This window comes from Nyctereutes procyonoides, unplaced genomic scaffold (assembly GCF_905146905.1).
Source record: "Nyctereutes procyonoides isolate TBG_1078 unplaced genomic scaffold, NYPRO_anot_genome, whole genome shotgun sequence".
In the NCBI taxonomy this organism is placed as follows: Eukaryota; Metazoa; Chordata; class Mammalia; order Carnivora; family Canidae; genus Nyctereutes; species Nyctereutes procyonoides.
In genome coordinates this window covers 13,618,733-13,646,580 of record NW_026575140.1, presented here as the reverse complement: position 1 = coordinate 13,646,580, position 27,848 = coordinate 13,618,733, and the positions used below count along the sequence as shown (strand labels likewise).

At 39.3% G+C, this 27,848-nt stretch overlaps 1 protein-coding gene across 2 annotated transcripts in view; it reads left to right on the top strand.

Moving 5' to 3' along the window:
- The window catches only part of CFDP1 (craniofacial development protein 1), a 128,891-nt gene that overhangs the window by 4,537 nt on the left and 96,506 nt on the right, over positions 1-27,848 (top strand). For both annotated transcript variants that reach the window (XM_055306430.1, XM_055306431.1), the window contains exons 2-5: positions 4,608-4,725; positions 6,214-6,433; positions 6,737-6,864; positions 19,829-19,948. In XM_055306430.1, coding sequence (XP_055162405.1) covers positions 4,608-4,725; positions 6,214-6,433; positions 6,737-6,864; positions 19,829-19,948 — 586 coding nt within the window. The remainder of the gene's footprint in view (positions 1-4,607; positions 4,726-6,213; positions 6,434-6,736; positions 6,865-19,828; positions 19,949-27,848) is intronic.

Below are 27,848 nucleotides of genomic sequence, written 5' to 3'. Positions count from 1 at the left end.
GCATGTTCTGTAATGACATTGATTTGCCTAAGAGATCAGGCATTATGTCCTGCAGAATGTCTTACCTTCTGGATTTGTCTGGTCACCCCCTCCTGGTATTTTAGGTTGTTCCTTTATTCTTTGAATTCTCTGGAATTCTGAAGTTCTGAAATTCCTGGAAGTTCTATCTAGATGCTTGATGGGCACCTGGGTGGCGTTCAGCATCTGCCTTCAGCTCAGGTCACCATCCCAGATTGAGCCCCTTGTTGGGCTCTCTGCTCAGTGGGGAATAGGCTTCTTCTTTTCTCCCTCTTGTGCTCTCCCTCTCTCAAATAAATAAAACCTTTTAAAAAAATACTTGATGGGTTCAAATGAAATATTTTTGGTTAGAATACATTATAGATGACTGTGTGTTTCATAATGCATAACGTCAAAAGACCTACAATCCTTGGTTGGTTCCCATAGTTGCAACTATTGGATTCAGGGGATGAGAATCTGAGCCCTGTGTTGTGTAATTGTTTCTTCCCTTGGAACTGAAGTATTCTGTGTAGTAAAATATAACACTTCATTTTTTGAAAACATTACTTGATAATCCCTGCCTAAATTAGTATCATTACAGTGTGAGAAGTGATATTTTTCTAATTTTTGTGGTTCTTCTACAATTATTAGTTGATCTTATTCCCTAAAGTATTGCTTTCCCTCATCAGTTGGGACAGGATAAATGTTTGATTTATTTTCTTTAATTATTAACTTTCAAAATAGAGAATAATTTTAATAGTAGCTTTAAGTAGTATAAATTATCTTTTGTCTTTTTTTAAAACATCATAAAGGGCTTATGGATTTATTGATTCAATGTGTTTTAGTCCACTAGCAGGTATTCCTTTTAGTGCTCAAGTCATCATGTTTGGCCACTAGGAGTTCTTTCAAGCTGGATCCTAAATCCTTTTAATGCGACCCATTATTCTTAAATAATTTCCTTGCTTTCTGCACAGCAAGATGTCCCAGTTTTACTTTGTTCTTTCCCTCCCTCAGACCTGAAATTAGATGGTTTTTTTTTTTCAAGGATCCCTTTTTATGATGAATCGTATAAAGTAATATAATCTGGACTCTGAAGAGATGCTCATTGCTACCAGAGTGACATTGTTTCTGTGCCATTTCAGTGAACAGAACTAGAAAATATTTATTTTAGAGAGTACATATTGATGGTTTTTTAAAAAAGATTTTATTTTTCAGTAATCTTTACACCCAGTGTAGGATTTCGGCTTATAACCCCTAGAACAAGAGTTGCATCATCTACCTACTGAGCCAGCCAGGCGCCCCTCATATTGATATTTTTTTTTCATATTGATATTTTTGATTCAGTTTTAACATTTGAATTTTCATTTGATTTCTTTGACTTTATAATCCTGTGTCATTCCTCTGAAGATCTGGATCCCTAATGTTTAACATAATTACTTGCTTTAGCCTATTATGAAGGAAGTAGTTTCAAAATACCAATGTTGATGTTACCACATGGAATAAGGGCTTTTTTCTTTCTTTCTTTCTTTCTTTTTTCTTTTTCTTTTTTTTTTTTTTTAATCTTTACAATGGGTCTTGCTAAAGGTGCAACAGTCAAAATACTGTGTTTCTGAAGTCCTTGGAATAAATCCTGTCTGTCAGTTATGTTAATGCTTGGGTATGGGATCCCTGGGTGGCGCAGCGGTTTGGCGCCTGCCTTCGGCCCAGGGCACGATCCTGGAGACCCGGAATCGAATCCCACGTCGGGCTCCCGGCATGGAGCCTGCTCCTCCCTCTGTCTGTGTCTCTGCCTCTCTCTCTGTCTGTGATAAATAAATAAATCTTTAAAAAAAAAATGCTTGGGTATGCAGTTATTTATTCAAACAAGTATTTGTTAATTCAAACTGTTCTTAATTTAAGAGATTTTCAAAATTCTTCAGAAAGTTAATCACAGAGAATTCTCCCACTCTGTTCTACCCTTACCCTTATAGGTACTTTTTTTTTTTTTAAGATTTTATTTATTTATTCATGAGAGACAGAGAGAGAGAGAGAGAGAGAGAGAGAGAGAGAGAGAGAGGCAGATACACAAGCAGGCTCTTTGCAGGGAGCCTGACGTGGGACTCCATCCCGGGTCTCCAGGGTCACTCCCTGGGCTGAAGGCTGCGCTAAACCGCTGAGCCACTGGGGCTCCCCTACGTATTCTCATTAGTATTTTGTTTATCCTTTACAAATACAAAAAATAACATTGCAGCTACATACCTACTTAGCTTGTAGTTTGTGTTTTTTTTTTTTTTAATATTTTTTATTTATTTATTTTTATTTACTTATGACAATCACACAGATAGAGAGAGAGAGAGGCAGAGACACAGGCAGAGGGAGAAGCAGGCTCCATGCACCGGGAGCCCGACGTGGGACTCGATCCCGGGTCTCCAGGATCGCGCCCTGGGCCAAAGGCAGGCGCTAAACCGCTGCGCCACCCAGGGATCCCTAGTTTGTGTTTTTTAAAACTCTTTTTGCTGAAGTGATTTTTACAGGAGTTTCAGAGGAAGCAAAATGACATTTGTGCATTTAGACTGCCATCTTAGTCTGGAACTCAGTCCTGTGTTCAGGAAACGTTTTTACTTATCGATTGGTCTGTGGTATTCAGTCTCAATGTGTATTCTGCAGATTTTCACATGAATGGCTCCTCATCAGCTTTGTTCTTTTTAAAATCTCTGCCATTATATTTGTAGTTTTCAAGAGTTTAAAACATTTTTTAAAAGTTTTTTGAAAAATGTTTAAGTCACTATTTCATGAATGCCATACTTTCTCTTACCTCTTTGAGGCTATTAACTATAAAGAAGTGTGTGTTTTAATTTCCTCTGAATTCCTTTCTTGTTTTAGTCTTACCTTTTTTTTTTTTTTAAGATTTTATTTATTCATGAGAGACACACACACACACAGAGAAGCAGAGACATAGGTAGAGGGAAAAGCAGGCTCCATGTGGGGAGCCCGATGTGGGACTTGATCCCCGGACGCCAAGATCACACCCTGAGCCAAAGGCAGACACTTAACCGCTGAGCCACCCAGGCGTCCCATCAGTCTTACCTTTCATATTGGAGGCTTTCCTCAAGTGTTTGGTGGTCCTTGGTTCATTATGAGTGAAATACTTAGAAGCTGATTGGATGTACCAGAATATTCAAAACATTACTGTTTGTAACAGCCCCAAATTGGAAACAACCTAAATGTCAGCCCTAGAATGGATAAGTACATTGTGGTACAGTTGTGCAGTGAAATACTATTTTGGAATGAGAGTGAATAAATTAGAGCTTCAGTGAACAGTATGGGTGACCAACACATAGTATATTGAGTGAAAGCCAGATGCTTGAGAGTGCATATTGTAGGCGTCTGTTTAAGGGTAAAAAGAAGGCAAACATGGGATGCCTTGGTGGCTCAGTGGTTAAGCGTCTGTCTTTCGCTCAGGGCGTGATCCTGGGGTTCCGGGATGGAGTCCTGCATCAGGCTCCCTGTGAGGAGCCTGAATCTCCCTTTGCCTATGTCTCTGCTTCTCATGAAAAAATAAATAAGACCTTAAAAAAAAAAAAGGCAAACTTAATCTTTGGTATTAGGAGTCAGGATGGTTCTTGGAATGGGGTGGTGGCTAATGCCTGGAACAGGCATGAGGAACCTTCTGGGATGCTGGTTTGTGTTCTGGTTCTTGAGCTGGGCCTGGTTATACAAGTGTGTTCACTTTGCGTAATTTCATCAAGCTATAGAGTAGACTTGTGTGTTCTTCAGTGTATGTGTTATACTTCAAGTAAAAGGGTTTTTTTTTTTTTTAAAGATTTTATTTCTTTATGCGTGAGAGACACACGCAGAGAGAGGCAGAGACACAGAGAAGCAGGCTCCATGCAGGGAGCCTGATGTAGGACTTGATCCCGGGTCCCCAGGATCAGGCCCTGGGCTGAAGGCAGATGCTCAACCACTGAGCCACCCAGGTGTCCCTACTTCCAAGTAAAAGTTTACATGAAGTTAAAAAAAAAAAAAAAAAAAAAAAAAAAAACCCGGCTGAATTTCAATGTGGACAGCATTTATTGACTGATACCCACAGACTATGGTTATCCTGGGCATCCAAGTAACACCCTCTTATTGGGGACCCCTGAATGTTAGTGTCTGAAGATGGGAACTAGACATGTTTGATCTTTCTGCTGTGTCTAACTGGAAGTCCTTAGACCTCTTTTTTGTCAAGGTTTCTTTTGATTACTTTCGAAAGATATCCAAGATACGGTGGGAACATCAATTTCTTCTTGGAACAGTTTAGTAGTAGAATTGGAATTTCTACTCATTTATTCATTCAGCACATACTTAACAAACAAGATCCATGTCCTCAAGATATGTAGAGCATAGCAGAAATTGCAAACATTAAATATAAGTGGATACACTTATCGGGGGAAATATGGACTGTCATGGAAGCCTGGAATAGGGTAATTTAGCTTAGTCTTCAAGAACAGGAAGTCTTTCCTAAGGAAATGATATTTTAGTTAGATAAAGAATAGAGGAGAGTACTGGACTTTATTTTTAATGAAAATGTCTTGTCTTGATGTGAAAATCTTTACTCCTGTATGTCTGACCACTCTATTATGTGATTTCAGGTGGAGAGTATAGTGAAGATGATGTAAATGAATTAGTGAAGGAAGATGAAGTGGATGGTGAAGAGCAGACACAGAAAGCCAAAGGGAAAAAAAGAAAGGCTCAGAGCATTCCGGCCAGGTGATGCTGCCCTCAAGGTCCTTAGAAGTCGGGCTACTGTCACAGTATCCAGATGGCTGGGATTGGTTTCAGGAGTTCTCCCTCCCAGGGTTTCTTACCTTTGTCTTTTCAAGGGAAACATTTGTGACTTTAGGATTAAATTCTAGGTCTTAGGTGAGCTTTAAAAGTTTTTGAGCTTTAATTAAAAAAAATTTTTTTTAATAGATACCATGTACACTCGTTAAGAATTAAAAACTCAGTTACTACAAGAATGTGTACCCTCAGTATCACTTGTTGCTTTGAGAAGAACTATGTTGTCAGAGATAGTTTGTGTATGTAGGTGTATATTTCCTACTCTTTAAAAAAAACAAAAGACACTCCCCCCCACCGCCAAAACAAAGAGTGACATACTCTGCTTATAGTTTCTCATGTTCACTGTTTCTCATCTTAGAGATGTGTACCATGGGAGTACATTTAGCTGTACTTTATTCTTTTCAGTGACTGCATAATGTTACATTATATGGCTACACCTTGCATTATTCAAGTATTCCCTTATTAAGGGACATTTAGATTATACCTGCCTTTACTATAACCAACAAGACTTCAGTGAATATTCTTTGTTATGTCTTTGTATACAAGTACAGGTATTTCTGTAAATCAGATTTATAGAAGTAGAATTTTTTGATCCAGAGTTCTATGCAGTAAAAAATTTTTTTTTCATAAATACTAGCGAATTACCTTACATGGGCCTGGTATTGAATTACACTCCCTCTGCCCCAATTATGAAAATTCTAACAGGTTATTTAGCTCAAATAAGAAATGCCTCCATTGATATCTTTTACCTCTCTTTCATTGGTGTTTCTGTCTTTTTGGGCATTGAAGCAAAAAAGCAGATTATAGTTTATAAAAATGAGAAAAAAAAAGAATTTTAGGTATTAGATGATTCACTTGAAGTCAGAATAGACTAAGAAACAATTTACTCTTTTAGGTCTTGGGCCCAGTTCTTTTGTGCTTGAATTTTTCTGTATTCTAGCTTTCATATTTTAAGAAAGTGGGAGAAACCGATGTCCTACCCCCCCCAAAAAAAAAACACTAGGAAAAAACAGTGCAAATGAATTTGAGGCGCTCCTCAATAGAACATGTTTTCCAATTGGAGTGTATATTCTTGGAATACACTTTCTGGATTGTATTCAGATTGATTCAGTGAGGTGATTTTGGGTGTTTTCTTGGTGAAAATAGCTGGTCCTGATTTAGGAGTAGAACACTATATTTTGATTCTAAGTTTTTGGGGAAATTGCTAACTGTAAGAGCTCAGTTCTTCTTTTCTTTCACAAAATCTCAGCTTAACCTCCCCCCTTCCCCCCCTAATACGGGTGTTAATCAGTAGTTCCAGATTTTAAAATTTTCTCAGGTTTGCAACATTATGTTTGGAATTGAGGAAGGGATAGCAGAAATCATTTTGCACAATTTGTCTTGTCTCTCCTTTTTCTTGTGACTGTTGGTGATTAGGAAGAGAAAACAAGGTGGCTTCTCATTAGAAGAAGAGGAAGAGGAGGATGCCAATGAAGAATCAGAGGGCAATAGCAGTGAGGAGGAAGATGCAGCTGCAGAGCAGGAAAAAGGCATTGGGTCAGAGGATGCAAGGAAGAAGAAGGAGGATGAACTGTGGGCCAGCTTCCTCAATGATGTTGGACCAAAACCAAAAGTGCCCCCAAATACACAGGTTAAAGTAAGTCGATAGCCAAATGAAATGTAGGCTTTCCCAGAAATACCCCAAGTTCCCCAGGTAGATTTTTTTATTTCCATAATGAGATTTGATGCTTACAGCAGAAATCAGACTAGATGCCTTTTAACAATAATTCTATCAAGTGAAAAGCAAAGCATTCCCTATGGTAGGGAATAAATTTCTGATGGGTCTTTCTTTAATTGTGTAGAGATGAAACATTTAAGAACAGCCCTAAACAGCATGTTAGGATGGTTCTTTTACTTTCATCCTAATGTGAAACGGATTGCATTTCTTACCATTTCATAGAGAGGAGAGAAGCCTGAAGAGACGAGTTCGAGTAAATTGTTGGTCAGAGCAGAAGAGCTTGAGAAACCGAAAGAAACTGAAAAAGTTAAAATCACCAAGGTGTTTGATTTTGCTGGTGAAGAAGTCAGGTAAGGTGGCCTTCACAGATTTCAAAACTAGTTCTTTTAAAAATGAACATCATTCTGAATGGTGTTGGACATCTCTCCTCATTACGCCCTATCATCATATAATATTTTGGAAGAGTTCTCTATTACTCCAGGGAAACGATGGCTCCATGAATTATCAGGGAACATGGGAGGAAAGGTCCTTTCATATACAGTGATGTAGTGCTTGCTTCAGCAGTGCAGTATACATATACAGTGATGTAGTTGTGGGTATTAGGAACTATTTGGCTGAACACAAACAAGAAAATGTAAGAGTTTAGTATTCGGTTCTACTTGTCATGCTTTGTGACTTTGAGTCATTTCTCCCTCTGTCACTTTCCTTAACTGAAGTCTAAGCCCCACTGAGGCCCCTGAAATCAGGTAAAAATTTAAAGAAGAGAGAAATTTGGTTCCAATATTATTTTATGATCTTGGTATAATTTTTAAAATTGATTCATAGGTTTGTTATTAAAAAAAAAACACAACAACAGTAGAGACTTAATAACCTCCTGGCTCTTCTAGGTAGGAGCCACATGCCTAGAATTTCCTCTCCCCCTTATTTAGATTTTATTATGTGAAAACAACAGACCTATAGTTTAGAGCTAAATGGGAACAGATAAAGTACCAGTCGATAATTTTATAGGTGGCCACATTTATTTTACTTGGCAGTAATTAAGTGGACCTGTATGCTCTGAAAATGTATTTTGCCCTCAAATTTATATTTTTAGAAATAATATCTGGTTTCCAATTTCATTTATTTCATCTATTAAAAATAGATGTTGGAGTAAAAAGAATTTGGTATTAGTTTTATAAAGGGTATGGAACAAAACTTTTTTTTTTTTAATTTTTTTCTCCTCAACCTTTTCTTCTGAAAGATTTCACCCAGAAATGTTGCCATAGTTGATATTACAATGAACTATTACATATACCTGTTACACACATTCACCAGTGATTAATGTTTTTTGCCTCTCTTTCCACCATCTAGATCTGTGTTTCTTTTTCTCTTGCCTGAACCATATGAGAATTGCTTGTAGACATCATGATACTTCACTCTTAAATATTTCAGTGTTTTCCTAAGAACAAGGGCATTCTTATCATGACACAATGTAATGGTTACATCTAGTAAATTTCATATTAATGCAGATTATTACCTACCTCTGTGGTGAAGGATGTTGATTACAAATTTTCAACCTTATTGCAGGCCCCTACTTTTGTAAAACACAATGAAAAGGAATTGCTAGGAAAATAAATTTAAAAGATGTAGAAAATACAAGCCTAAATTTTTAACAGTGAGATTCAGCAGACATAAAGTGATATTTCAATAAATATAGTCAAAATGAATATCACATAGAAATAGGAAAAGATTTATATAGCTGTACATGCTGTTTAATAAAGTATGAATATAAATAATTAGTACAGGAAATCACTTAAAATTATACCTTTATTCTATAATTGAAACAAAAAATAAGAGTAAAATATTAATTCTAAGTACTTAACATCTAGGTGCACACTTTGAATAAATGCTGTGTGTATTTTTAGTTTTTATTGTGACAAAATAGCTCACTTCTTATTAATTTATTGGGTCTCTGGGATACATGACTGCCCTACTGGAGGATGATGTCTATGTAAGTTATTTCTATGTTTTCTTTCTTTCTTTCTTTCTTTCTTTCTTTCTTTCTTTCTTTCTTTCTTTCTTTTTTCTTTCTTTTTTCTTTCTTTCTTTCTTTCTTTCTTTCTTTCTTTCTTTCTTTCTTTCTTTCTTTCTTTCTTTCTTCTTTCTTTCTTTCTTTCTTTCTTTCTTTCTTTTTCTTTCTTTTTTTCTTTTTTAATAACATTCATCATAAAGAAAGTCATCTTACAGAGGTATTTTCCTGAGGATGGAAGTATAGATTTTAAAGCTATTCAGTAAGTTCAAGATTTTTATTTTTTACTTTTATATAAAGTGAAGCCAGTGATACCGTATTTTCAAAGTTCATCTTCAATGTTTCATCAGTAGCCATTTCCAGCAATTTATCCTGTCAAATTATAATTAAGTTATATTTCAGTGGAAACAAGGAATTCTGCATGCATGAGTGTCCTGTGTGTGAATATTCTTCTGATAGAATAGAAAATGGACGGAAGAGGCACCTGCGTAGCTTAGTGGTTGAGCATCTGCCTTTGGCTCAGGTCTTGGTCCTGAAGAAGAAGGGATCAAGTTCCGCATCGGGCTCCCTGCAGGGAGTCTGCTTATGACTCTGGGGGAAAAAAAAAAGGATAGAAAATGAAATTCAAAACATTCAGTGAAACATGTTAATTTGTAGAAACTTTTCCTCTAGGATTCTAGCTTTCATTTTTACTCTTATAATTTATTTGCTAGTGAAAATCATGTTGAATCATTTTCTGGCATAGAAGATTATTATTATTATTTTATTATTTTTAGATTTATTTATTTATTTATTTATGATAGACATAGAGAGAGAGGCAGAGACACAGGAGGAGGGAGAAGCAGGCTCCATGCCGGAAGCCTGACGCAGGACTTGATCCCGGGACTCCAGGATCGCGCCCTGGGCCAAAGGCAGATGCTAAACTGCTGAGCCACCCAGGGATTCCCCGCCCCCCTTTTTTTTTAGGGCATAGAAGATTATTAAAAATACCTAAGATCAAATAAGCCAGTTTTTTTTTTTTTTGAAGATTTTATTTATTTATTTATTCTGAGAAACAGAGAGAGAGAGAAGCAGAGACACAGGCAGAGGGAGAAGCAGGTTTTGTGCAGGGAGTCTGATGTGGGACTGGATCCCGGGACTCCAGGATCACGTCCTGGGCCGAAGGCAGGCGCTAAACAGCTGAGCCACAAGGGATCCCCAAATAAGCCAAGTTTTACTTTCTAATTAAGACCTTTAGAATTGGAGATCAACTGTTTTTTTTTTCTTTTAAAGGCACTAAGTTTATTCTAAAGCTCATTGTTCTCAACAGCATTTTTCCCTTGCATATGTGCACATTTATGGTCAGCTTTCAGCTTATCACATATAAAGACAGTCATTGAAAAATGTAATGCATCAGTCTTACATAATTTCAAATTTTTACTACTGTACTAAGAACAGTGGGGTTGTTAGTTTGTTTTGGTAGCAAGAATTTTCTCAATGAAGGAAGCAGTATGTTAATTTTATGTTCTAGCACAAGCTCCTTAATCTAATGTTTTCCTGTCTTGCAGCTGTGCCATTAGAGCATACTCTTCCATACACTTAAACCTCAAATCACATTTGTTGACAGTGTGATTCTAGTTTTATTTTACGATTAGTGCCAGTTATGTTGTCAGCCAGAAACTGATCACAGACTCCTTTATATCATGGTCATGTTTGTTTGTTTGTTTGTTTGTTTGTTTATTTATTTATTTATTTATTTATTTATTTATTTATTTATTTATGATAGTCACACAGAGAGAGAGAGAGAGAGAGGCAGAGACACAGGCAGAGGGAGAAGCAGGCTCCATGCACCGGGAGCCCGACATGGGATTCGATCCTGGGTCTCCAGGATCGCGCCCCGGGCCAAAGACAGGCGCTAAACCGCTGCGCCACCCAGGGATCCCTCATGGTCATGTTTAAATCACATACATAGCATGATAATTTTAATGTTAGTAGTAACCTAGCATTCTTCAAATTGCATTGATAAAACATTTTGCTAACTTTATTATCGTTCTCCCTATGAGAAGCCAGTTTCTGAGGACTTCAAGCTGTGGCATCACTGGAACATTACACTTGAATCACCTTCGTCAGGGATTCACCAAGCTTTCCAAGCAGACATCTTTGATACAGTCTTTTTCTTTTCTTTTCTTTTCTTTTCTTTTCTTTTCTTTTCTTTTCTTTTCTTTTCTTTTTTTTCTTTCTTTTCTCTTTTTTCTTTTCTTTTCTTTTCTTTTTTTTAAGATTTTATTTATTTATTCATGAGAGACACAGAGAGAAAGAGAGGCAGAGACACAGGCAGAGGGAGAAGCAGGCTCCATGCAGGGAGCCTGACATGGGACTCGATCCCAGGTCCCCAGGATCAGGCCCTGTGCTGAAGGCGGCGCTAACCTGCCGAGCCACCTGGGCTACCCCATACAGTCTTTTTCTAATGTCTTGGCAGTGGTTTATTCTTTTTAATTAGTTAGCAACGTAAAGCACTTCTTTCTCGGAAGACTGCAGTGCATTAACATTAACGTATGGAATTTTGCATCTCTTTCTATTTGACTTTTTAGATCAGTATGCTTTCTATCAATTCTTTTGATTTTGAATTTCTTTATGTTTTGTATGTAAATGCCACTGAGGTTTTGATGAATTCATTGCTTCATTAGCCAAAACCTTTGTAAAGAACTCACTAGGATTTTAGCGCTGCATGATCAACAACCAAATTCTGTGTGAGGGCTCATGTAGTCAAAGCAGTTTGACCTCAGTTGGCCTTTGTTTCTTTGGAATCACTTCCATTATCGTCGTGTGGTTTACTACTACTGTCACATTCAGAAAAAGGTATGTTTTCTTTACAGAAATATAGTGAGGTTTGTTTGGCCATCAGTAAATTAGGATTAAGAAAAATATACCAATTTTACTCTTCTTTTTTTTTCTTTTTAAGATTTTATTTATTCATTCATGAGAGACAGAGAGAGAGAGAGAGAGAGAGAGAGAGAGCTCTGGGGAGGCAGAGGGAGGAGCAGGCTCCCTCCCTGGATCCTGATGCAGAACTTGATCCCAGGACCCCAGGATCACGACCTGAACCAAAGGAAGAGACTCAACCACTCCAATTTTACTTTCTATTTTTTTTTTAAGATTTTATTTATTCATGAGAGACAGAGAGAGAGAGAGAGGCAGAGGCAGAGACACAGGCAGAGGGAGAAGCAGGCTTCAGGCAGGGGAGCCCGACGTGGGACTCGATCCTGGGTGTCCAGGATCAGGCCCTGGGCTGAAGGTGGTGCTAAACCGCTGAGCCACCCGGGCTGCCCATACTTTATTAAGTTTAAGCTATAAATTTAAAAAGTCATACTAGGTTATCAGTGAAAATGATTGTAAAAATAATTTATAAAGATAAATGCTTAGATTTTATCACAGTTTTGAGTTTTGATACAAAAACCCTAAACTATCATATGCATAAGCATATGTCTCACTGTGGATGATTAATCTGCTACTGTTACATGTGACCAGCTTGCAAGTTTGACAGTACCAGAACTGGTCTCCATTCTGGTTAATACAGTGAGTCTACCTATCATGTCTTGGCTATTGTGACATTGTCAAATTGCTAAACAGATTTCTAAATATTTACATTGTCTGTACCCATCTTGTTTTGAACCAATAACAGGTAGTTTTGTAGCCCAATTTCTAAATAGCTCTAGATATGATTCTACTCAAATTTTTTACCAATTATTCCAGTAATATTCTTTTTTTTTAAGTAATATTCTTTATGTAGCTGTATTTTTTATTCAGTCCGACATCCAGTGCAAGATGGCACTCTACTTTTTATTTTTATTTTTGTTTTTATTTTTTATTTTTTTTAAAACATTTTATTTATTTATTCATAGAGACACAGAGAGAGAGGCAGAGACACAGGCAGAGGGAGAAGCAGGCTCCATGCAGGGAGCCCGATGTGGGACTTGATTCCAGGTCCTCGGGATCACGCCCTGGGCCAAAGGCAGCGCTAAACCCGCTGAGCCACCAGGGCTGCCCGACACTCTACCTTTTTTTTTTCTTTTTTTTATGATAATCACACAAAGAGAGAGAGAGGCAGAGATACAGGCAGAGGGAGAAGCAGGCTCCATGCACTGGGAGCCCGACATGGGATTCGATCCCGGGTCTCCAGGATCGCGCCCTGGGCCAAAGGCAGGCGCCAAACCGCTGCGCCACCTAGGGATCCCAAAAGCCTTTCATTTAAAGTATTTCATGACACTGACATGTATAGTTAAACCTTGAACAATACGGGTTTCAACTGCACGGGTCCACTTATACGTAGATTTTGTTTTGATAAATACAGTACAGTATCATAAATGTATTTTCCTTATAACTTTATCTTAATCACATTTTCTTTTATGTAGCTTACTTTATTACAGGAATACAACATGTAATATATATATAACATACAAAATGTGTTAATTGACTACTTATGTTATTGGTAAGGCATCTTGTCAACAGTTAAGTTTTGAGGGAGTCAAAGTTACATGTGGACTTTCAACCGGCGTTGGGGAGGGGCAAGTGGCAGCGTCCCTGTTGCTTTTTTAAGGGTCAGCTGTATGTTTTTAAGAGTTGATTGGGGATGCCTGGGTGGCTCAGCGGTTGGGCGCCTGCCCTTGGCTCAGGGCATGATCCTCAGTCTCAGGATCTAGTCCCGCATCGGGTTCCCTGCCTGGAGCCTGCTTCTCCCTCTGCCTATGTCTCTGCCTTTCTCTCTCTGTGTCATTCATGAATAAATAAAATCTTAAAAAAAAAAAAGTCGATTTGTTTTGCAGGATGATGCTCAGTTTGGAATTTTGCAGTTTCCTCATGATTAGCTTCAAATTAGTGACTTAGACAAAAATGCTATATTGGCGATGTTTTGTCTTCCTTAGTGCATCACATCAATAACAGTATTGGTAGTGATAAATTAGATTGTTTAGGCAATATCTGTCAAAATTCTCCATTGTAAAAACACCCATTTCCTTGATAATCAATCATTTTGGGTATTCATTAAGTAATTCTTGATTATATAAATTAGTGATGTTATTTTACGGCCAGAATCACACTGGAAACTATTGAGTTGTCCAGTAGAGGGTAGCAGAACACTGACAGTAAGCCTTTAATAGTTTGGAAATCCTACAAAATAATGCAGAAGTTGTTTGATATAACATTAGGAATATATATTTTAAAATGTTTAGAAATCTTTCTTGGCTTCTGTTACTTCCCATGTGTCATAAAAGATATCCAAAAAAGATTTATTATAATTTTACCATTGGCCCTACAGAGTAAAAGAATAACTGTTATGAAAAACCATTAGATTTCCTGATCAAATACATTTTGTGGATGTATTAATATCTATAACAATGACACAAATTTCCTATTTTATTTTAAACAAAGCAAATGGATGATAATTTTAAGTATTACATGGATATTTGGAAGCATGATATTTCTGTCATTTGTCAGAGGGGATGGTCCCATGTCTTTAAAAAAAAACCAAAAAAATATATCCAGGTAAGCACCCTAGAAATACATTCTCACCCATATATTTTATATTCAAAAGAAACACAAGCTTATTACTTTAAAAACCATACATTACAGAGCTATATAAGATGATAAGCAAATGTTCTAATTCCTTCTTCCTTTTTTTTTTTAATTCCTTCTTCCTAAAGAAAATAAAACCCTGCTAATTGGCATGTTGGCAAGATTTTTTTTCACTTAAATTGCTTGTACTTAAAATTTAGATATTATATGGGATCCCTGGTTGGCTCAGTGGTCTAGCGCCTGCTTTCGGCCCAGAGTATGATCCTGGAGACCCAGGATGGAGTCCCACATCAGGCTCCCCGCCTGGAGCCTACTTCTCCCTCTGCCTGTGTCTCTGCCTCTCTCTCTCTCTCTCTTTGTCTCTCATGAATAAATAAAATCTTAAAAAAAAATAGATATTATAAGGAACCCTCACATAGGAACTTGAGAGGCCTGAATTTTAACTGACAACCAGATGCAAACTTGATAATATGGATTTGAGCATATCTTTTATGTATTTGTTTATTTTTTGTTGAGCATATCTTTTAATCTCTTGATGTCATTATTCTGCTTTTTATTTTTCCTTTTGTATCAAGATAAGGGCATTATTACATCTTTTTAAAAGATTTTTATTTATTTATTCATAGAGACACAGCTAGAGAGAGAGAGACAGAGACACAGGCAGAGGGAGAAGCAGCCACCATGCAGGGAGCCCGAGGCGGGACTCGATCCCGGGTCTCCAGGATCACGCCCCGGGCTGCAGGCAGCGCTAAACCGCTGCGCCACCAGGGCTGCCCACATTATTACATCTTTAAGAAATGTGAGAAGGCTAGTGATGACTGGGAAGAATTTATAAGTATAAGCATAAAGTAGTGTTAGCACAAAGTCTTTTAGTTTTTTCTAATTATGTTTTAATTGTTAAGCTTTGGATTTTTATCTTTTTGTTTTGTTTTCTTCCCCCTTGAAAAATGTGTAGCTTATTAACTTTTAAGAATGAGGAAAAATAGTATTTTTTAACCTTTTGTATCACATAATCAGCTGAGCCAGTTAGCTCAGATTTTTCCTAAGTGATTCACCTTTTGGAAAAGGCCAGTCATGGAAAGTTTTTGCCTAAATAAAGGCTTTTCACGAAGTTCTGAGTAAGTGAAATGAAGTTAAAATGACATTTCTGCTGATAGCACTTTAACTATAGCTAATAATGGCCCTTTCCTGTAGGCCTTTCCCTCTCTTATATTAGAAGTGATCTATGATTGCACTGTTCTCCTTGAAGATATTTTGAGAGCTTAATCCCTTCATATTACTTGTTAAAAATAGAGTTCTTCCAGACATACTATTCATGAAGAGTAAAATTCTGCTTTTTTACTTTTTTTTTTTTTTTTTTTTTTTTGCTTTTTTACTTTGTATTGATTCCCAAAGTCCTTGAGAGAAACAGCAGTTTATAGATGTCATTTTTTGTGACTCTGGATAGGACTTTGGCATTAAGAAGTTAACAAGAGATACTCCCGTAGACTATACCATTTTCATGCTTTCTTCATGACATTTACTGTATATCATGTGTTGTCATAACTTATTTCATGGTTAGCTGTCCTAATGGACTGTGAGCCCCTGAAGGGCAGAGAGGCCCATATATTATTATTTATAAGTTCCACATCTAACACAATGCTTGGGTCTGGGGTGCTTTTCAGAAAATGTTCACCGATTTGCTTTAGGTAGCTGCTGCAGGAGCTTTGTGAGTCCTGTGGTAAAACAGGTAAATAAAACAAAACATGGGACACCTGGGTGGCTCAGCGGCTGAGTGTCTACCTTTGGCTCAGGTCATGATCCTCTGTCCGGGGATCAAATCCCACATCAGGCTCCCTGTGAGGAGCCTGCTTCTCTCTCTGCCTATGCCTCTCTCTCTCTCATGAATAAATAAATAAATCTTTAAAAAAAATAAAAACAAGACAAAACATGCTTTGCATAAAGGCTTCTTTTACCTTTCTTATACCTTGAACCACTTGGTCTTCATATTTTATCATGAACATTCTAACATTTTACAGTGATGTTCCTTGATATGGATCTTAAAATTTCCCACATTAGGTATTCTGTGGTTGTTTTTTGTGAAAAGTCATCCTTCTAGGAAATTTTTTGTTAACAGCCTCTTTCATATGTCTTTCTGAAATTCCTACTTAACAGATATAATAATAACGCTATGCTAGGCCATGCTGTGATAACAAACCCAGAAATTCAGTAGCATAGCATGGTACAGTTGACCCTGAGAAACACAGGTTTCAACTGCATGGGTCTGCTTATATGTGGATTTCTTTTTGCAGAGCTGTAAATGTATTTTCTCTTGTATGATTTTCTTAATATTTTTTTCTTAGCCTTTATTGTAGGAATACAGTGATCACACATATGCAAAATGTGTTAAATCATTTGTTCATGTTATCGGTAAGGCTTCTTGTCAGCAGTAGGCTATTAGTAAAATTTTTAGGAAGTCAAAGCTTACATGTGGATTTTCAACTGTGTGGGGAGTCGGTACCCTTCACCCCTGCATTTTTCAAGGGTCAGCTCTACATATTACTGATGCAAAGTTCTATACAGATTGGGCAGCATTCCATCTTGTAACCATCTCAGCCATTTGGAACATACAGCTTTTGAGATTGTTATGGAAGAGGAATAAATAATAAATAGATTTTCATTTAATTATTTTGTTTTCAGAATGAGACGTCAGTCCTGCCATGTGAGCTCGGACCTTCTACAGTTTTCATTTCTCTAAAGAGTAATGGGTTTTGCTGGTTGAGTAGGGGACAGTGGCTTATAATATGAAGTTAGAGAAGGGGATGTGGACCTAGTTGCTCCTGAGATAAACTTTCAACTGATTTTAGCCCTTCTTTCCCTTCAAAGGCTCCCGGGATCTCAATTTACTGAGCCTTAGTAGGATACTGTAGTACAGATTGGCTTATTATTGGCCATTCCATATTGCTACAGGCTTAGATCAGAGAAAACAAAAACCAAAGCCAATTTCTACGTGTCTGTTTACTTCCTACCTTCAGAAAATTTGATTAGCATCTTTTTTCTGTTACATCTTTTCTCCATATCCTTAATAATTTTGCCTTTGTAAATTTATTTACCACTGTTTAGTAGGGTTTTGGTAGGGAGCAGAGAATAAAGCATGTGTTTAGACCGTCATTTCTAAGTGCAAGTGTCCACTTATTTTCATGAGCTGTCTCAGATTCTACCCAGGGCAAGGAGATTTAAAGCACCTTTTTTCTAGTTCAGTAACCCTGGGATTCTGCATTAAGCTTTAGGTCTGGATGTGGGTTTATTTTGATCGTCTGTGTAACACTGTAAGTTACTCCAAAGTTTAGTGGCTTAAAACAATTGTGTTCTTGTCATTTTCCATAGTTGTGGAGGGTAGCTGGGCTCTGGCAGCTCTTGCTCAGGATCTGTCATGCAGTTGGAATTAGTGGCTGGATGTGGAGCCATCTCGAAGACTTCCTTGCTTCCATGTCTTGGGCCTGGACTGGGATAGTCTCCTCAGGCATTTCTTCCTCTGTAGACTTCCCAGGTATTGTGTGTAGCATGGGAGATCCAGAGTAGCCAGGCTAACTTGAGGTTTCAAGGTTGCATTCTTAAGAGAGCACCAGGTAAGAGCTGTGTCGTCTTTTACCAGCCAGCCTCAAAGTCATGTACTGACACTCCCACTGAACTCTGTGAATTGGCAGCCACAAAGACCCACCTAGTTTTAAGCAGGGAGGTGGAAGGGGTGACATATATAATTCTTTCTCACTGGGATGATGTCCGGTTTTGGAAGAGCATGTAGAATGGCTTGTGGCAACCATCTTTGGGTTATAGAATCTACTCCAGGATTCTCTCTAGCATTGCTACTTAATCTCTTCCTAATTCTGGGAAGGTAACTTAGTTCCTTAGATTTCTGATTTCTTGTTCATGAATATAAATGTATCAGCTGTTGTTACAGAAATGCTGTATGACAAGCCATGCCAAACCTCAGTGGTATACAATAATAAGCATTTGTTTATTGCCTGTGTGTTTCCAGGTGTCTGGGGTTCAGCCAATCTGGGTTTAGCTCCAAGCTGCTGGGTGGATTCAGATCTTCAGTGTGTGTCCTTCAGCCATCTTGGACTAGCTGGTACCTGAGGTGTAAGAATACAGGGCTAAGGGGAGGAACTCAAGGGACTAATGAAATAGCACAATATTAAAGCTGCTTTTTCTGTCAGATCAGCTGACATCTCATTGACTATCAAAGCGTGCACCCAGGTTCAACGAATCAGTGGATTAGACAAGTTTCTTCTTGGTCAGTCAGGAAGGAATGTATATTTGCTGAATGATGGTCTGATCTCTGGTATAAATTCTCTCTCTTATTTTTGGCTCTTGGCTCCTGTTACTGAGAAGTTCATTGGGGAGAGTGAGAGATGCACAAATTAAGCCTAGTAAAGAGTAGGACCAGATTTTAGAGGGCCTCGAACAGGAGGTTCAGCAATTGCTGTCTCATCCTGAGTAAGACCGAGCCATTGCAAGAACATGGGCAGGGGAGTAACAGAAGCTGGTGTAGTGTTTAATCACTCCTCAAGATTAACTTGCCAGTGTTTCCCAGGGAAGGTTCTCAATACAGGACTCTCAAACTCACTCTGTGCTCCTGGAGTCAGTGACACCGTACGGAGTGCAGGAGTGAGATGGCTCTCAATAAGAAAACTTACTGCTGCTCCCAAGAGGCCTAGTCGGAAGGAGAGAAGAGGCAGAGACTTACATTCCTGCAAAGTTGGAATTTATCCAATTCACCTGTCAGTATTCTTGGCCCGTTTAATCTGGAGGACCTGGTTGAATGCTCATGGTGCAATGACCTTAATCTTGAACCCTCCTACAGATAGATTGGAATTTCTACAGAATTCCTCAGATGTTTTTGTTGACTTGGCAAGACTAAGCAGGCATTGGACACTTGTCCTCTCGTTAGTAGGAATCTCAGACACTGTAACCTTACTTGATCCTTTAGGAATCAGTTTTATTGAGGACCATTTTTCCAGATTTGAAATCAGACAGGATTCTTTATAGCTTTTTTTCACTCCCAAATGAGTGTTGTTTAGCCAGTTTTAAGGCATTTTGTTTCATCTTTGGGTTATTTTAGCTGTGAAACAGGAGCATTCTGCAGAATATTTCCAGATTATATAGTTGCTCTTCTTGAAATGTTAGTATTTTTCTCCCAAATATTCCATCTCCCCATTCCTCCCCAGACCTTAAATGTGAGTCCTAATCTACATGTGAGGTGGAGTGGGAGAGCTCTCTCAGCCGTCCTGTCCACAGCCCCCAGGGACTGTGACTCAGCAGTGACCACTGGAGTATGTAGAAGCTGACAGAAGTAATGGGGAGATTTTAGGGAGATAGGTACATACGTTGTTAATTCCTTTAGTAAAGGAAATTTATTTAGAACTGTTGTAGTAGACTTAAATCAGAAACCTTAGCCGCCAGAACTCATTGGGAGCCAATTGTGTGTTTTCCTTATTGTCACTTATTCCCTTTCCTTAGATTTTGAAAATTTTTAAAGATTTTATTTCTTTATTAATGAGAGACACAGAGAGAGAGGGGCAGAGACACAGGCAGAGGGAGAAGCAGGCTCTGTGCAGGGAGCCCGACGTGGGACTCTATCCCGGGTCTTCCAGGATCAGGCCCTGGGCTGAAGGCAGCGCTAAACTGCTGAGCCACCTGGGCTGCCCCCTTTGCTTAGATTTTGTTTCTCTCTTTTTATTCTTGTAAACTTGATGTCTCCTTCCTTGGCACAGGGTGACTAAGGAAGTGGATGCTACATCTAAAGAAGCCAAATCATTCTTCAAGCAAAATGAGAAAGAAAAGCCACAGGCTACTGTTCCTGCACCTCTGCCATCACTCCCTGCTGGGTCTGGGTGAGTGTTCTGGTCTCAGGCTCAGGTATGCCTGGCATGTTGAGAAGCTGTTTTCAGTACAAGCACTCACTTTAACTGTAGCTGGCCTGACTTGTTTTCTGAAAGCAGGCATTATGCTGCTGCTTTGCCTTTGCAGAAATAGTTACCAAAATGGAGATGCAAAGAAAAATTTCTTAGTTGATTCCAGCCTTAAAAAAGTGCTGATTTACAATGTTGTTGTTGTTTTTAAAGATTTTATTTATTTATTCATGAGATACACAGAGAGAGAGGCAGAGACACAGGCATAGGGAGAAGCAGGCTCCCCATGGGGAGCCCGATGCGGGTCTCGATCCCAGGACCCCAGGATCATGTCCTGAGCCAAAGGCAGATGCTCAACCGCTGAGCCACCCAGGCGTCCCCTGATTTCCAGTGTTGACCACAGAGCCGAACATGTAGTAGACTTTACACTTAAAAATAATTTTTGAATAAAAATATCAGCAGTTTATTAGCACTTCTAGTAAAGATCAGGGTTGAGCGCTCAGTCCCACCCCGCAAGGACCTCAAAGGAACATAGGAAGGTCAAAGCTGATTTACAAATAATTCTATTAACACGTTATGGGGAATTTAATAGTTTTCCTCTCTTTGTGTTTTCCATATTCCTTGAGTTATTTTTAGCTGAAGACTAGACTTTTTTTCCTTTGGGGGAAATACAAATTTCCTTCTTCATAACCTGTGTGTATGGTGTAAAGCATCAGAGTAAATATGAGAAGCCAAGGTGCGCTAGCCTACAGTGATGGTAACATGGACTGGCCCATCGGCAGCGCCCATCAACCACTGACTCCTGTGGGGAGGGCTGTGTCCTAGGGTTAGGGGTGGAGCAGATCACCTCTGGGGGCTTCTCTGACCTGTCATTCACACAGCTTGTCACTTCTTCCTTCTCTTCCTGAGCATACCTACCTACCTCGTTGCTATGGATAGTAAAGTTTTGTTTTTTACATTACATAACAAAATTTTTTTAAAAAAAAATCTTTGGTTTTCCTATCACATTATGAGCTTTTCTAGGACAGGCCTTTCTCATCTTTGTAGCCCTGGCTCCAAACAGTGCTATATAAGCTTGTGTGCTCATCTAGTTTGTGTTTACCCAAAGCAGACCCCGAGACAAAGGTTTGAGTACAAGTTATTATCATGGGAGGTGACTTCAGGAAGCTCCAGTAGGGAGGTGGAAGACGTGAGGAAGGAAGCCTGGGTAAGATGTATATCTTATATATCTAGCAGGTTATTGCCATTATTGGCTGGTGCTCACTTGGTTCTGCTTGGTATCTCAGGGAGGTGGTGAAGAACATGGCCAGGGCAAGGAGACTGGGATTGTTTTCTTACAGCTCCCGCCTGTCACTGGCTCAGGACTGCTTCTACATGCCCTCAGTCCCCAGCTGTGAGAAGCAGGGACTTGTGGTAAGATGCTGCTCTCAGCATGTGTGATGCTGCTCTCAGCATGTGTGGTGGTGGCGAGTGCAGGAATGTGGCTGGGCCATGTCCGCTTCTGCCGCATGCTCTTCATCTGCTCTTTACCCCAAGGCTTTCTATCCCACTGGAGCTAGTAGGTGGCAGAAGTCACATAGCAATTACATAGAAACTTAAGAAGGAAAAGGATTTGAGAGCTTGCTACCACGGTGGAAATGACAAACACCAAGGAGGGCAGCCATGGGAGTAACAGAATAATGTGAACAGGGCTCTCCACACTGGCCCTGATCATATTTTAAGACAGTAGTTTTCAAGCTGTGGTTTGCGATCATCATTTAAAATGGGGGTGCCTGGGTGGCTTAGTTGATTAAGCATCTGCCTTCAGCGCAGGTCATGATCCGAGGGTCCTGGAATCGAGCCTGCATCAGGCTCCCTGCTCTGTGAGGTATCTGCTTCTCTGCCTCTCCCCCCTGGTTGTCCATGCCTTTTCTCCCTCAAATAAATAAAAAAAAAGAAAATAGGGACACGTGGGTGACTCAGTGGTGAGCGTCTACCTTTGGCAGATCGTGATCCCTGGATCAAGTCCCACATCAGGCTCCCTCTACCTATGTCTGCCTCTCTCTGTGTGTCTCTCATGAATAAACAAAAAAACAAAAAAAGAAAAGAAAAGCAAAGAAAGAAAATGGAATGAAGAAATAGTGTACTATACTATGTGGTATTATTTCATAAAATTTTTATACCAAGTGACAAAATAAACTATTTTTAGTGAGGATTGGGATTAAAAAAAAAGTGTCTATAGGATGAAACAGCATGTTTTTAGCCTTATAATTATATTGTTTGAAAGGTTTTCTCTTCAAACCAGTAGCTTTCAGATTTGGTTGACTCACAGTAAGGAATATGTTTTATAGTATGTCCTAGTATATTTATAAATAATAAGTATGTAAAAAAGTAAAAGAAAATTTGGTGTAATATTTAACTTTACTACGCATGATGAATTCTCATTTGCTGTTTTAATGACTGTGTGTAGTATATGTCATTTAAAAAAATGTTTTGGTCCACTGAATTGATTTCACAATTTACTACAATCTGAATTTGACAAATAGTATTCTGCAGGTTTTACTTGGGTTACCAGGCATGTATGTGGTATTATTTAAACAGTGTCTCTTACATTTATTAAAAGTCCTACTGTAAAAATTAACTCTGGATTAAGTACCAGACAGAAATAAATATTTCTTTTTTTTTTTAAGATTTTATTTATTTATTCATGAGAGACCCAAAGAGAGAGGCAGAGGGAGAAGCAGGCTCCCTGCGGAGAGCCCAATGTGGGACTCGATCCCAGGACCCCAGGATCATGCCCTGAGCCAAAGGCAGACGCTCAACCACTGAGCCACCCAGGAGTCCCAGAAATAAATATTTCTTTAAATAATCCCCTATTGATGCTTAGAGATTCTAGTTGAAAACCATGTTTATTTCAGAAAACACTCTGTTGCTCTAATGATGAAGATAACTAGAGGAGAAGAGGCAGCTTACCAAGGTCAGCTTGCTTCAGTCACTGTGTCACTTGTGGAAGCGTCACTGTTCTGTATTCATGTCTTCCTTTCTTGGAAAGAGTGAATAGCTCTCAAGGATAAATTGCTGAGATGATATCTGTATTAGGGAGACCCAGCAGGAAACAGATGGCATCCTCAAATTAGCATTCTTTCGGGAGAGTTTAATAACTCACTAAGTGATGAAAAACCAGATATAGAATAGTGTGGTGTGCTTGGGGCTAGTAATATAATGCTGTATTACCTCCCCTAGACCTGAGGGGCCAAGAAGGGGAACAGTTTTGACACTGAAAGGGAGGGCCTCCTGACAGGAGCTGAGACCTTCACTTGAGCGATGGGCTCTCTAGAGGAAGCCAAGGACATTAATATCCAGATCTCCCATTCCTCCTTCTTTCCCATTGCTTGCTGTGACACTCCATTCTGACAGTAAAATGGTAAGGAAGACTCAGGATTATTACAGTAGGTGGCAAGACTATCACCATAAGGGGGAGAGATCAGGCTCAGCTCTCAGTACAGCAAAAACAGCTGGGGATTTATGGTCAAGGAGCAGAATGAAGGTAGCCAGGAGGGTGTCTGAGGATGAACATTTACTAAGAGACACCAGGGATAGGGAGATTCTTGTTAAACAGACTTAACAGGATTCTTGCTGAAGGCAGGCTGAGTACTTAGACATCAAGGCTGGGAAATGAGAAACTTACATATCAAGGGTGATCATATATCAAGATTGGAGGATTCTCTTAAAACTAGTCTGGCAGGATTCTTGCTAAAATTGGGCTCAATTGCTAAAATGCAAGCCTAGCAAGGATGGAGGCCAAGATTGAGGCCGAATTGAGAAGAGGACCCAAAGGAGCCTGATTAAGGTTTGATGAAGAAGAGTGTCTTTCTTGAGGTGTTTATACAGAACAGCATCTAGGACAGAGAGCTGAAAGACAGGTGGAATCTGGAGGGGCTGGTTGGTAAAATACCTTTTCAATAGATGAATGGGCTGCCAAGTCCCTTATAAAAGGGGGTCAAGTGAAATTTGATTAAAATCAGTGTCTTCTAAAGATTTTATTTATTTATTTAGAGTGCACCGGAGGAGTGCAGAGGGAGAGGGAGAGAGGATCTTAAGCATGGAGCCCAACATGGGACTTGATTTCATGACCCTCAGCTCATGATCTGAGTGAGCCAAAACTAAGAGTTGGATGCTTTTTTAAAAAAGATTTATTTATTTATTTATTTATTTATTTATTCATTCATTCGTTCGTTCATTCATTCATGAAAGACACAGAGGAGAGAGAGAGGCAGAGACACAGGCAGAGGGAGAAGCAGGCTCCATGCAGGGAGCCTGATGTGGGACTCGATCCCAGGACTCCAAGATCACGCCCTGGGCCAAAGGCAGGCGCTAAACCACTGAGCCACTAGGGATTCCCCAGGAGTTGGATGCTTAATCAGCTGAGCCACCCAGACACTCCAGTGTCTTATAAAATGCAGTAACGGAATGTAACAGATTACAAGATATGTCTGTTGAGTTAAAAAAGTGCTCAGAGTTGTACATGAAAATTTCTGAATAAATTTTTTAATGAGTCCAGAAGGTGACCTTCAAGGTTGTTGGCATGATCATTTTTCTGAAATGCATCTCAGAAAGCTTGTCCAGTTGTAATTGTGCGTGGGAAAAGATGGGGTCAAGAGGAATCCATCTGATCTGAGGTGTCCAAGTGGTCACATTTTATCAGTGCAAACATTAGAATCTGCTGCAGGAAGCACATGCCTGGCATGGGATGTGTTTTCAAGGGAAGAATCTGTAAGAATACAATTTATTAATATAAAATTATTGTAATACTTTTCCACAGATGTTTTTCATTTTCATTTTTTGGAGTTGCTTCAGTTTATAGAAATTGTCCAGCAGAAACACTTATATTTGTTTATTTTTCTCTCTCTAAACAGATTTAAGCAATACAGGAAAACCAGAGCAGGAGGGTAAAACATCCTGTCCCACATCCTTTGCTAGCAAATAAGAACAGATTCACAGAAGCAAATGTTTGTAACTGAAAATGCATTTCCTTTACATGTTTAAAATAGCACACTGCTTGGGCTATAAAAAGCCAAAGTTTATGCTTTGGGAATGAAGTAAACCAAACACCCGATTTTAATTAGAGGCAGAAATCAGAGACAACAAGAAGCGTTCTCTACATTTAGTTGTAGAAAGCACAATAGTCAGCTCAGTGTGTCTGAATTCCTGTAGTCCTGTTGTTCTAAACTCTTGATCCATTTCTTGCCCTGAATGCTCCCCACGACTGCCCACAGCCCCGCCAGTCCCCACTCCAGCATTGACAGCCATTTGAATCCAGCTTTCTTGGGTATTTGGGTAGGTCAGCCTTTATCCTCACACTTACTAGTCACCTATTCCAGTAGTAGGCTATTGTTAAAGTTTATTTATTTTTTATCTTTATTTTTTATGTTTTTGAAAGAGAACCTTTTACTATTTTTATGTACAGAAAATTCAACAGCGTCTACTCAGCCCAGCTTGGTGGCCAGTTCTTTAGCTTTTGCTTTTTCCAGCTTGGCGATGTGAGCCACTGACTTCAAACCCAGGACGTTGCCTCCCCAGTGATGGTGGATCTCATCATATCTGTCATTATAATTGGTTCTGATGGCTTCTACCAGCTTAGCCAGAACTCCCTTGTCTTCCAAGTTAACCTGTGTGAAGGCGACAGTGGTGCAGGTCTTCCTATGGACCAGATGCCCCAGCCTGGCCTTCTCCTTGATAATGCAGTAGGGAACCCCCATCTTACAACACAGGGCAGGCAGGAAGACAACCATCTCAATGGGATCCACATCATGGGCTATCACTACCAGCTGAGCCTTCTTGTTTTCCACCGAGGTGGTGACAGTGTAAACCCCTAGGACACAGAACCCATTAACCCTGGAGGACTGCTCCTTTCACAAAAGCCGTCCTACTACTCTGGGCCCAGCTATGACTCAGGGTTAAAAAGCTTGATTTTATGCTGCACAAAGATTTCAGGTGAGACTTGTTAAAGTTTATAATCCTAGCCGCAGGCATCAACTTACTTAAGGGCTTGCTGTTTAGTCGCTTCCTTATAGATTGGAAATGACCTGAAGCAATGAAACGTAAGAGTGAAAAACATCATTTTTCCATGTAGTTTTTTCTTGTCTTCTTGGTCTCTTGAGTGAAGAGAGAGAGAAAAGACTTTACTGTTGAGTCTCACACATTGTGAGTGGAGGTTAGCAACATTTGCCTCCCATATAGAAAAGTCAGGGGATCCCTGGGTGGCGCAGCGGTTTGGCGCCTGCCTTTGGCCCGGGGCGCGATCCTGGAGACCCGGGATCGAATCCCACGTCGGGCTCCCGGTGCAGGGAGCCTGCTTCTCCCTCTGCCTGTGTCTCTGCCTCTCTGTGTGTGTGTGTGTGTGTGTGTGTAACTATCATAAATTAAAAAAAAATTTTTAGAAAAGTCAGAATTTGGGACACCTGGGTGGCTCAGCGGTTAGGTGTCTGCCTTCAGCCCAGGGCGTGATCCTGAAGACCCGCGATTGAGTCCTGCATCAGGCTTCCTGCATGGGGCCTGCTTCTCTCTCTGCCTCTATGTCTCTGCCTCTCTCTGTGTCTCTCATTAATAAATAAATAAATTCTTTAAAAAAAAGAAAAGTTAGAATTCTGCATAGTGTACTGCTGAAGGTAGGAGACCCAGACAAAAGGCCTGGAGGACAGTAGCCCCCGACTGTCTCTGTGGTTTGTCTGTTCTCAGTGTGCTTGACCAGATGGTCTCCAGGAGCCGTTCATCTGTGCAGCATTCTTCCTGGCTGAGCAGGTGATTTCATCCCTCCCAGTCTCATTGGACAGGAGTTGACAAGACCTTGTTGGCTTTTAAGATTTTTACATTTTTCGGTATACAGCCTTCTGATAGCATTGAGCATTTCACTTTAAGTAACAAAAATTAGGCAGAGCCACAATGTTAGGTGGAAAGGTTTCTAATTTTTCATCAGAATCTCGTGTTACAATGATCAGAGTTCTGATCTATCTTGATCAGCTTTTAAGCCCTTTTACTTTTAAAGGAGCCGCTCTCGTGTGGAGAAGAGCATTTAAAAGCTAGGTGTAATAATATTTTGAGTATCTTTACTAACAGAAGAAAGGACCACCCGAATTATTCACAGTAAATGTATTCGTATCAACAACAACAAAGACAAGCTCCCTTGTCTAAAGTCAGAAGTCTGACTTTATCTCTTGGTCTGAGGCCCTGGTGAGATGCCTGAATAGTTGGTATGTGCCCCTGTTCTGGTGAAGAGATGTACCTGGTGAGGTTACTTTTAATGCGTAGAGAATGGCCACTCCAAGGAAGAGGAAAATCAGCTTGTTTCAAAAAAGTAAATATTATGAGTAAGGGCTTATGGGTAATAATTAAGATGATTGAGAGAAAGTGGGTTTCCAGCAGAAATGACCTGTAATATTATATAGTCTTTAAGGGAACAAATGGTATTAGTTTAATGACTTAAAATTGAATGTGCTTTTTTTCTTTTTAGAAACAGTTTTATTGAGCTGTTTTTATTTGAAATACACAGTTCATTGGTTTTAGCATATTCACAGAGTTGTGAGTTCATAAAGCTCTGCAACCACGATGATTTTCATCACTCCAGAAAAGAAATGCAGTTGCTCTGCATCCTTACCTATCTCCCACACTTGCAGGCAACTACTAATTGATCTTCTGTGTCTACTGGGTTTGCCTGTTTGGACATTTTATATAATTGCATCATACGATATTTGTCCTTTTTGTCTGGCTTTGACTTAGCATAATGTTTTCAAGATTCATTCATGCTTCTGTACTGCATTCCTTTTTATGGCCAAATAGTAATCCCCTGTATGAATATACCATGTTTTGTTGATCCATTCATTTCGATAGACATGGAATTGTTTTC